Here is a 12,014-nt window from a genome sequence, read left to right on the forward strand (position 1 = left end):
CCAGCTGATCTGGACTGGAAAATGCAAGTGGGTATCCTTCACTGGTGGGGTAAAACTGGGGTAAATATTAGAGCAGGCTGGTGGGGGGGGTGATTATGGTGGATTGGGAGAAGCTACCAGAGAATATGGCTGATTATGGGCCCCCCCCCCATGAGTGGGAGTGTTTGGCCATCATTTGTTACCATTAATGCTTGCACCACAGAGATCTGGTTAGATTGATGCAGCACAGCCCACATACTTGAACAGGCATTTGACTGTGTGGGGTTTCTGTTGGAAATCTGAAGAGGTGAAGACTTTGTTCTGTTTTCTTGGTCACTGGCTGTTTTATGTCATCTGGGATTTGCTTTTGTTGTGTTGTGTTTTATTGCTCTGGATTGTAATTATAATGGGAGACTGATATTGGTGTGCTTTATTATATTTACACTGAAAATAAATAAATATTGGTTCTTTTAAGTAGTGGGGGTGTAGAATTGTGGAAGACGAAGTGAACCGACCCATGTTACCTTCATCGTATTTGCCATTTTCCTGTTAAATTTCCTCCTTCGAAATACAAGTGAAGAGGCCAGATGTATACAGTGGGAGGTTTTCCAGATTCATTTTTTAAGAAGTGAGATGCAGCCACAGAGCCGTGTCCTTTCTCCACACAGAAGATCAGCATCATCATTGAACACACACTCCAAGCATAGACTAAAATACACTAACTAGCAAGAGCTGGTTGTTCTGGCCCCAGCAACTTCTAATCCCACAATATTTTAAAGAATGATCTGATACTTGACACCTCCAGGCCTTTTATTTCAAAACGATTTTTCCAGCAATACAGACTTGATTGAATTTGGCTGGCTATTGCCACAGAAGAATGCACTGATGAACAACGTTAAGCAACATGCCAAGGATGATGTACGTACAGTCATCTTCCTGTACGTCATATGTAATGCTGACACCTTTCTCTAAGATGGCAAAATGATAGGACCACATGTCTAATGGATGTGGCAGCTCATATGTACTGTCGGTTGACCGAAGCAGAGCCCTTTTCTAAAGCTTTAATGTCCAATTGTGCATGTCTCCTCCAATGTTTTGCCCAGCTCTATTAAAACAAGTTCAAAGTTATCACATTGGAAACAGATTGAGCAGTAAAAAGAACAGGAGTACTTGTGGCACCTTAGAGACTAACAAATTTATTAGAGCATAAGCTTTCGTGGGCTACAGCCCACTTATTCGGATGCATATAGAGTGAAACATATATTCAGGAGATATATATACACACATACAGAGAGCATGAACAGGTGGGAGTTGGTAAGACAACTCCCACCTGTTCATGCTCTCTGTATGTGTGTATATATATCTCCTCAATATATGTTTCACTCTATATGCATCTGTCATAACTATACAGGGAAGGGTAACAGCTCTCCTGTGTACAGTACTAAAATCCCTCCTGGCCAGAGACTCCAAAATCCTTTTACCTGTAAAGGGTTAAGAAGCTCGGGTAACCTGGCTGACACCTGACCCAAAGGACCAATAAGGGGACAAGATACTTTCAAATCTTGGGGGGGGGGGAAAGGCTTTTGTGTGTGCTCTTTGTTTGAAGGGTTTGTTCGCTCTTGGGACTGAGAGGGACCAGACATCAATCCAGGTTCTCCCCATCTTTCTAAACAAGTCTCTCTTATTTTCAAAATTGTAAGTAAAAGCCAGGCAAGGCGTCTTAGATTTACTTTGTTTTCTCAACTTGTAAATGTACCTTTTACTAGAGTGTTTATCTTTGTTTGCTATACTTTGAACCTAAGACAGAGGGGGTCCTTTGAGCTCTTTAAGTTTGATTACCCTGTAAAGTTATTTTCCATACTGATTTTACAGAGATGATTTTTACCTTTTTCTTTAATTAAAAGCCTTCTTTTTAAGAACCTGATTGATTTCTCCTTGTTTTAAGATCCAAGGGGGTTTGGATCTGTATTCACCAGGAGTTGGTGAAAGGAAGGAGGGGGGAAGGGTCAATTTCTCCTTGTTTAAGATCCAAGGGGGGTTGGATCTGTATTCACCCGGAGTTGGTGAAAGGAAGGAGGGGGGAAGGGTCAATTTCTCCTTGTTTAAGATCCAAGGAGTTTGGATCTGTATTCACCAGGGAATTGGTGAGAGGTTTTCTAAAAGCTTCCCAGGGTAGGGAATGGTGGCAGCGGACCAGAACTAAGCTGGTAGTTAAGCTTAGAAGTCCTCATGCAGGCCCCTACATTTGTACCCTAAAGTTCAAAGTGGGGATACAGCCTTGACAGCATCCGAAGAAGTGGGCTGTAGCCCACGAAAGCTTATGCTCTAATAAATTTGTTAGTCTCTAAGGTGCCACAAGTACTCCTGTTCTTTTTGCGGATACAGACTAACACGGCTGCTACTCTGAAAATTGAGCAGGAAAGCATTTTGGCCTCCACTCTACATTATCTGTGTTGATGTGACTATGAGATCCCATTAACTAGCTACAGATGTTCTATAGTTCATACATTACGTGACCTTAAAATAAACTAAGTTTGGCAATTCTCTCTGTGTAATATTTGAATGATTTTCTACATTTTTTATTATAGGCTTCACCTTTACAGTAAACAGACTTAACAATTGGTTCCAGTGTAAAAACAAAGCCAGACAAAGGGACACATTTGATTCCAGTTTGGATAATGGGGAAATACTGTGAGAACAGCCATTGATTTCTCTATAACCAGAAGTGAAAAGTCACTTTCCTGCACACGTCATGGAGGTGCCAGCAGAAACTGACCAGCCCTTCCCAATGTGTCTACAGAGGATCAATGGCCCATAGTGGGAGTAGCCCTTCCTGGTAGCTTCTGAGAAAAGCTGATTGGGCATGAGGATGAATGGGGAAGAGTATTTTGGCGAGGTTGAGAGCGAAGTTTATATGTTTTTTTATATTTTGTTTCCCTCATAGACCTAGAAGCAGGGAAACAAAAGGGGCAAAAGACATTATAATTATTTTTAATTTCTTTCTGTCACAAGTAAGCAGAGGCATCTGAAAGTGTGAAATATTCCAAGCTCCTGTAGGGTGTAAATACTAAACAAAAACCAAAGGTGGTTTTGATTTTGTCCTTGGCAAACCAAAAGGTGAGTTTGCCAGAAGCAAACTCAAAACAGAGCTGCCCGAGTCTGTCTGTCTGTCTGTCTGTCTCTCTAATAAGTAGATGACATAGGTTCCTCAACTGTTGTTTAAGCATGATGGTTGACTATATTAAGGAAAAACACTCTGATAATAAATAAAATATTATAACAGAGCTGTGTAAACCACTATGACTATACATGGATCGATCAACATTTCTAAAACTCCATTTAAAAAGCTGAAAAAAATGTTTAAATCTAACTTCATATGGTAAAACCCCCACACACAGTTTTTTGTTAAATAGCTATTTACATGGTTGACATTAATCAGCTCCAAAAGGCGCCATCATGGTCATTGGGTGAATAATAATTATTTTTAAGTCTTTTTGAAATAGCCTTAATGGTTTCAAAAGAACCAGTACGTTCTGTGAGGTCAATAATACAGGTTTTAACAATAATTTATAAACAAACAGTTTGTGATCTATTTTGTCAATACACCTCTATCCCCATATAACGCTGTCCTTGGCAGCCAAAAAATCTTACCGCATTATAGGTGAAACCATGTTATATCGAACTTGCTTTGATTCGCTGGAGTGCGCAGCCCCGCCCCCACAGAGCACTGCTTTACCGCGTTATATTCGAATTCGTGTTATATCGGGTTGCATTATATCGGGGTAGAGGTGTATATATTTCCATGAAAGGCTTGTAATCATTAATATAAAAGCAGATTAAAATTAACCAACACGCCCCAAAGGATTTTACCAATAGGATTAAGTAACACTAAAGCTGTGACACAAGTTAAAAATAAATGTCTCGTCTCTGTTTTTTACTACATGCCTGTGTATTGAACCTGCAGACATGTCAGTAATGAGGTGCATCCTTAATATTACTTAGCTGTGGGTTGTGTGTGTATTTATATAAATAGATTAGTTTGTAACATTAATGTTAATGAGAAACTTGTGCATTTACAAGTGCATAGTAATGTCCTTCCTTTGCCAGCAGCTGGCTGTGAGTCCCTTGTTCCACTACTTTTCCATTATGAATCACTGCTATGACATCAGCGTTCTGGACGGTCGTCAAGCGGTGAGCAATAATAATGCAGGTTCGACCCTTCCTGGCATCGTCCAAGGCTTTCTGGACAATCTGCAGACAGATGCAGTGAAAAACTTATTACTTGGAGAATCTTCCCTTTCACCTTTGCCTTTATAGTTCACATTATCACTTGGGTGTTCCTCACTGGGGTTTAGGAGTCCGTACTTCCCATGCATGAAGGAGGCCTCAAACACAGGGGCCTGATATTCCAACCTTTATTTGTGTGAGTAATTCCACTGAAGTCATTGAGACTACTCTCATGAACAAAGGCTAGCAGAATGAGCTCCATAAGGATCTAGTTTGGACCAACATAAAACTTAGATTAACATGCAACACAACTAATTTGCAGAGGTGTGATATTGGCTCCTTACCAAATGTGTGTGTTCTATTTGACATTGCATGCTGTCTGTTTCCAACTACATGCCAAATTTAGAGAAACTAACAACCTCTGACCTCCCTGCCATATGCACTTGTCCACGTGTTTGTCAGTCAGACATGCACAATACTTAGATCAGTTTGGAGAAATCAGACCAGCCAAATACATAGACATGACTAAAACTTGTGTGTTCATTGATAGTACCAGCAATGCCAGATACTTCTTGTTGTCCATAAAAATCCAAAATTCAGGATCCTGACATCTGGCTCACAACTGGATGGCGGTTTGCATGGTGGCATTTTTCACTTCTACTGCACCCCCATCCAAATGAACAGTTTATTCGTCCCTATGGAGTCTCCCCCCTCTCCTGGAGATGGTGGATGCAGTGGGGAAGCTCAGCCAGCTCAGCAGCAGAGGATAGCTTAATTACTCTCTCTTCACTGCACAACATCTCCTGAGAGGTGGGAGGTGTTGCTGAAGCCTTTTTTCCAAGCCAGCTGCTCCTGCTTGTCACCTCTTACCCTCTGAACGCAGGTGGATCAAAGGACTGGGAAGCGGACAGAGGCAGGACAACATTAAACTTCTTCATTGTTCCATTCTGTCCTGACAGCCAGCAGTTCTACTGGCAGAGTGGATCCCTCTCGGTCTCTGTAGCAACACCTGTTCACCCAGACAGAGCAGGAAATAGTGCAGAAAGAGACCCACTTTGCTGCTAGTGCTGCTGGCTGAAGGGACGAGGAAGGAGCTGGTGACTTGCCTTACAAGGCCTCCTCTAGTAGATCACAGTCTACTGTTTGAAGACACCTGTCTCAAACTCAAAGCTGCTAATTATGAATGGGATTTTCCAAAGTGCTCAGCATTGGCCTAATTGTGAACCCATTAAAAGTCCCATTGATTTCATAACTGACTTTGAAGGAACTGAGGCAGGCCCAAACTGAGGAGTTCTGAAAATCCCACTTTGTCTCCAGCCCCAAGTATTGCTGACTACCATCAGCTCCCAATTTAGACACCAGGAGTTGAAGGCACTCTACACCTTGCAAAAGCAGGCCGTAGACAGAGAGTGAGCTAAGGATTGTTCTGTGGAACTTTCAAAATTGTATTGTAGATGGAGCGCCTGTGCTCTTGCAGTGAAGCATTCGAACCCCATAATTTTGTGTGTATTACAAATGGTAGAATGCATATTACTAACCTTTTCACTTTCCATGTCAAGAGCAGATGTGGCTTCATCCAGAAGCAGAACTGCTGGCTTACGAACTAGAGCACGAGCAATTGCTATTCTTTGTTTCTGACCTCCAGAAAGTTGTGCTCCTTTTTCACCCACTCGGGTAGTATACTTCTGTATAAGTAAATATTAATTGTGAAGGAAAGTTAGAAAAGGACAGTTACCTGTTCCGTAACTGGTGTTCTTCGAGATGTGTTGCTCAGGTATATTCCACAGTAGGTGTGCGTGCTCGCCACGTGCACCAGTGCCGGAAGTTTTTCCCTTAGCAGTATCCGTAGTGGGGGAGCCCCGCTGCGACCCCTGGAGTGGCGCCTCTATATTGCGCTATAAAGGGGGCTGAGCACTCCCCCCACCCTCAGTTCCTTCTTGCCAGATAATTCCGACAGAGGGGAAGGAGGGCGGAATGTGGAATACATCTGATCAACACATCTCGAAGAACGCCAGTTACGGAACAGGTAACTGTCCTTTCTTCTTCGAGTGATTGCTCATGTGTATTCCACAGTAGGTGACTCCAAGCTATACCTGATGGAGGTGGGTAGGAGTTTAAGGGTTACCCGGGCGGAGTACCACCCTACCAAACCCGGCGTCATCCTGCGTTTGGGAGACGATCGCATAGTGCGATGAAAAGGTGTGGACAGAGGACCTTGTAGCAGCCCTGCAGATGTCCTGAATAGGGACATGAGCCACGTAGGCAGCCGATGAGGCCTGAGCTCTCATCGAATGAGCCTTTACTATAGAAGGCGGGGGAACCCCTGCCAGGTCATAACACGTGCGTATGCACGAGGTGATCCAGTGGGAAATCCGCTGGGTGGAAACTGGTCGCCCCCTCATGCGCTCAGCCGATGCAATAAACAGCTGAGGGGATTTCTGGAATGGACTGGTTCTGTCTAGGTAAAAAGCCAGCACTCTACGCACATCTAACATGTGCAGGCGCCGTTCCTCATTGGAGGAATGGGGCTTAGGACAGAGGACCGGGAGGAAAATGTCCTCATCTATGTGAAAAGCCGAGACTACCTTCGGCAGAAAAGCCGGGTGCGGGCGGAGCTGGACCTTATCTCTATGGAAGACCGTATATGGGGGCTTGGAGGTCAGGGCCCTAAGCTCCGAGACCCGGCGGGTTGAGGTGATAGCCACCAGGAACACCATTTTCCATGACAAGTGGGACCACAAACACGTGGCCAAGGGCTCGAAAGGGGGCCCTGTGAGGCGGGAGAGCACTAGGTTCAGGTCCCAGAGCGGGACCAGGGATCTAGCGTAAGGGAAGGCCCGATCCAGCCCTTTTAGGAACTGGGACGTCATGTGGTGTGAAAACACCGAGTAGCCCTGCACCGGGGGGTGGAAGGCCGAGATGGTCGCCAGGTGCACCCTGACCGAAGAGGGTGCCAGCACTTGGGTCCTAAGGGACAGGAGGTAATCAAGGATAAATTGGACAGATGCGGAGGAGGGGGAGGAACCCTTCTCCCTCGCCCACCTGGAGAACCGATACCATTTAGCCAGGTAGGTTTGACATGTGGACAGTTTCCTGCTCTCCAGAAGGACCTGTCTAACACCCTCAGAACACCTCCCCTCCTCCTCATTTAACCATGGACTGGGAGAGGAGGTCCGGTCGAAGCGGCAGCCTGTGCGAGGGGGCCACTGAAAGCTGCAGGAGGGTCCCGTACCAATGCTGACGTGCCCAATCTGGGGCTATGGGGATAATCTGCGCCCCGTCAGCCTTCACCTTCTGTAGGACCTTGCCTATCAGGGGGAAGGGCGGGAAGGCGTAGAACAGGCGGCCCGACCATGGGATTAGGAATGCGTCTGATATCGCCCCTTTGCCCTCTCCCGCCATGGAGCAGAATCGTGGGCATAGGCGATTCTGGGCGGTGGCGAACAGATCTACCTGGGGAGTGCCCCACTGTAGGAACAGCCACCTGGCCACCTCCCTGTGTAGAGACCACTTGTGTTGTTGGGAGAAAAACCTGCTTAGGTGATCCGCAAGTGTATTGCGCTTGCCGGGCAGGTGAAAAGCCCTCAGAAGGATGTCGTGGGCTATACAGAACTCCCACAGGAGCTGGGCTTCCTGGCACAAGGCAACGGAACACATGCCCCCTTGTCTGTTGATATAATACATCGCGGTCGTATTGTCCGTTAGGACTCTGACCACCTTTTCCCCTAGGTGCTGGCTGATGTCTATGCACACCAGGCACACCACCCTGAGCTCCCTGACATTTATGTGTAGGGACAATTCCAAGGGTGACCATCTGCCCTGGGTTTTGAAGCCCCCCACATGGGTTCCCCATCCCAGGTCTGAGGCATCCGACACCAGATCTAGTGAGGGAGGGGGTTCCCGGAAGGGGATACCCTGAAGCATTTTGCTCGGGAGGGACCACCATTCCAGGTCGGCCACTATATAGGGTGGCAACGTGACGACCTTGTCCAGGCCGTCCCTGGCCTGGGAATACTGGAAGGCCAGCCAGAGTTGGAGGGGCCTCATCCTGAGCCTGGCATGTCGCACCATGAAGGTGCATGATGCCATATGGCCTAGGATTTGAAGGCACACCCGTACCATTGTCACAGGGAAGGCCGTGACCGAGGCGATGAGACCTTTGAGCATCTCGAATCTGTCCTGGGGGAGGGAGGCCGTGTCCACCAGTGAGTCTAACAGTGCCCCTATGAAGTGTATGCGCTGAACCGGGACTAACGTGGATTTTTCCTCGTTTACCACTAGGCCTAGACTCGTGCAGGTGTCTAGCAGGAATTCCATCTGCGCCTGCACCTGGGACCGAGACTTGCCCTTGAGCAGCCAGTTGTCCAGGTAGGGGAAGATCTGCAGTCCGTTCCTCCTGAGGTGGGCTGCGACCACCGCCATGCATTTGGTGAAAACCCTGGGGGCCATAGAAAGACCAAAGGGGAGGACCGTAAACTGGTAGTGGTCTGTCCCTACCAGGCAGCGGAGGAAGCGCCTGTGGCCCTCGAAAATGTGGATATGGAAGTATGCATCCTGAAGGTCCAGGGCTGCGAACCAATCTCCCGGGTCCAGGGATGGGACAATAGAGGCTAGGGACACCATACGGAATTTGCAGTGAACCAGAAACTGGTTGAGATTCCGCAGGTCCAGGATGGGCCTGAGCCCACCTATCGCCTTCGGGATCAGGAAATACCGGGAGTAAAACCCTTTGCCCTGGAATAACCCTTTGTCCTGAGGTAACCTCTCCACCGCGCCTAGGGTGAGGAGGCGCGTCACCTCCTGACTTAAAAGGAGGGCGTGTTCTGGGTCCCCCGGGGCATCCCGGGACGGAGGCTGGTGCGATGGGGGTGAATCGAACTGCAGCCTGTACCCCTCGGCGATGGTACTGAGGACCCACCAGTCTGATGTTATACGGGACCAATGCACTCTGAAGGCCAATAAACGGTTGCCAAAAACCAACTTTATTAACTGGGGGGTTTCCCTGGCAACAGGCCAGGTGGCCCCCCGCAAAGAGTCAAAAACGCCTCTTCCCCTGCCTCTTGCCCTTCTGTAGGGATATTAAAGAAGGTACTAACAGTGATTCCCCCAAGAGACAGTGACCCCCTCATAATTTGTCCCCCATACTTTAAAATGTAACAGTTTCACCAAGTACAAAAATCTCTTGGGTCTTCTGTTAAAACTTGTAAGCTACTGTCTGTAGAAACCATTGATTATATCTATCCTGTGAAAGATACTTTACTACTATGTAAAACTTACAAACAAGTTAACTGACTTTGTTCTTGAAGTAATTGATACAATGTAAACAAACACTATAAGCTGTTAAGTGACTTTCACTTCATTCAATGGCTCCTAGGACAGACCCCCCACCCTCTGTGATTAAAGGGCCGGGAGTCTCAAATGAATTAGCACACACCCCGAAAGTGGTGGAGACAGTAAATTAAAATATGGTTAAGGTATGGAATGTATGCTGATGAATGCTTGATATACATGGATGGTTAGGGAGGTGCCAGCCTAGAAAGGAAGTATCCATCGGCCGAAGAATGTGTCAAGTGGATGACCAGAAAACCCCCGGAGGGTAAACTGGGATCCACCCCATCACCTGTAAGGATGAGAAACACAAACTTTGGACAGTGTGGAGCCACCAGGAATGTGCCACTTTGGACAGGAATGTGTGCCATCTGCTGATTGAGTCAGCAATAGCAGGATGAAACAGCTCCCATAAACTAACATAGGAATTAAATCCTATAAGAATGAACTCTCAAGACTGAGGACTTTGAGTCTCTTTGGTTCTGCTGCCAACCTCCAGGAGCATCAGATGCATCTGACACAGACTCGGCTCCATCCTCATGACCAAGATACTTGGCCAGTAACTTGGCATGAGCAACTTCTAGGCTGGTAACTATAACACCTATACAGAACTTGAATGAATGATTGTGTGAATGAACCTCTCTCTCTCTCTCTCTCTCTCTCTCTCTCTATGTGTGTGTGTGTGTGTGTGTGTGTATAAGAAATAAGTAGTCAAACAACGTTGTTTACTTTTATCTTTTGCTTTATAAGTATATTTACAATAAATGTGGCATCTTTGCCTTATCCCTCTTAATAAGATCCTGCTGGTTTTTATTCTATTGGTATAACACTTCGAGGGTCCGGGGCGTGGGGCCGAATGGGACTGGCGCTGTGATCTGCGCCTCTGGTCCCTAGGCCTCTTGGGCGGGGGCTCGTATCTGCCCGTTGCGGGGGGAGCCGAGGGCTGCGGTCTGGGTTTGTCCTTGGCTGGTGGGACATACAGACCAAGAGTCTGCAGGGTGGTGTGGGAGTCCTTCATCCTATGCAGATGAGTGTCTGTCTATTCCGCAAATAAAGCCTTGCCGTCAAATGGCAGGTCTTGCATCAGGGACTGGGATTCCACTGACAGCCCCGACAGCGAAAGCCACGATGCTCGTCGCATGGAGATAGCCGAAGCCATCGAACGAGCCGCTGTGTCAGCCGCATCCGAGGCGGCCTGGAGAGCTGCTTTCGCAGCCGTCGCACCCTCGTCAACTAGAACCCTGAATTCCTTCCTGTCCTTTTCTTGGAGGGAGGGCTCGAATTTTGGCAGAGACCCCCACAAGGTGAAGTCATACCTGCTCAGGAGTGCTTGATGGTTTGCCACCCTGAGCTGGAAACTTGCAGAGGAAAAAACTTTTTTCCCAAAAGTGTCCAGTCTCCTGGCATCCTTGTCCTTGGGGGTTGGTGCGGGCTGGCCGTGTCTTTCACGGTGGTTGACGGACTCCACCACTAGTGAGTTTGGGGTAGGGTGGGTGTACAAATACTCATGCCCCTTTGTTGGCACAAAGTATTTCCGCTCTGCCTTCTTGGAAATGGGCGGCAGAGAGGCCAGGGTTTGCCATAGTCCAATCGAAATGTTGGCTACCCCTTGGTGAAGCGGTAGGGCCATGCGGCCTGGTGCCGAGGAGGACAGGACATTAAACAAATTGTCCGACGGCTCCTCCATCTCCTCTGGCTGGAGCTGGAGGTTGGTGGCTACACGCCGAAGGAGCTCCTGATGAGCCTTGAAATCCTCCTGAGAAGGAGGGGGCAGCGCTGCTATGGACTTGTCCGGTGCCGATGAGACGACCGGTGCAGCCCCTAGGGCATCGGGCGGTGCCGGTAGGTCGCACTCCGCATCCAGGTCCGGGTGCGGTGCCAGTGGTGCGGCACCTGAGGACTACTCTCGGTGCCGAGGCGGGGACACCGAGGGCGCTTGGGATGCCCCAGCCACAGAGCGGGGCCTCAGCGATGCGGGCGCCTGGGGCCACGGTGCCCACTGGCACCACTGTCCTTGCCATGGCGCCCCTTGCCACTGAGCCATCTGGGGTCCTACCAGGGTTACATGTTCCTGGGGGACAGCGCAGCCTGGGGAAGGACAGCTGGGAGCCGAGGCAGAGGTGGCCGAGGCGCGCATGGTGCCGTAGGAGCGGCTCGACCGGTCCCGTCCATGTCGGGTCCGGCCCCGGGATTTATACCTCGACGATGATGAGATGTATACATCGGAGGTGCTATCTCTGGAGTCCCGTCGGTGACCGCGGCTACGACGACGCGGTGCCGGTGACTGTCGGGATGCACTCCGAGCATGGCGCGCGCCGTGATATGGTCGGTGGTGCCGATGGCGTCGAGACCTGCTATCACTGCGGCTGGACGAGGAGCGTTGACACTTTCTGTCCCGGCGCCTGCGGCCCCTGTGAGCCGAGGAAGACTCCGGTGACTCGCTCCCAGGCGACCCCGACAACGGAGTGGAGGTCTGTCGC

At 48.5% G+C, this 12,014-nt stretch overlaps 1 protein-coding gene across 1 annotated transcript in view; it reads right to left on the reverse strand.

Annotated features, from left to right (window-relative positions):
- Window positions 1-4,032: 4,032 nt before the first annotated feature.
- LOC135873822 (ATP-dependent translocase ABCB1-like) overlaps window positions 4,033-12,014 on the reverse strand; it is a 65,442-nt gene continuing 57,460 nt past the window's right edge. Inside the window, exons 19-20 of the mRNA XM_065398436.1 lie at window positions 5,745-5,891; window positions 4,033-4,230 (exon numbers count right to left, since the gene is read on the reverse strand). Of these exons, the coding sequence (XP_065254508.1) occupies window positions 4,033-4,230; window positions 5,745-5,891 (345 nt within the window). The remainder of the gene's footprint in view (window positions 4,231-5,744; window positions 5,892-12,014) is intronic.

Source organism: Emys orbicularis, chromosome 2 (assembly GCF_028017835.1).
Source record: "Emys orbicularis isolate rEmyOrb1 chromosome 2, rEmyOrb1.hap1, whole genome shotgun sequence".
Lineage (NCBI taxonomy): Eukaryota > Metazoa > Chordata > Testudines > Emydidae > Emys > Emys orbicularis.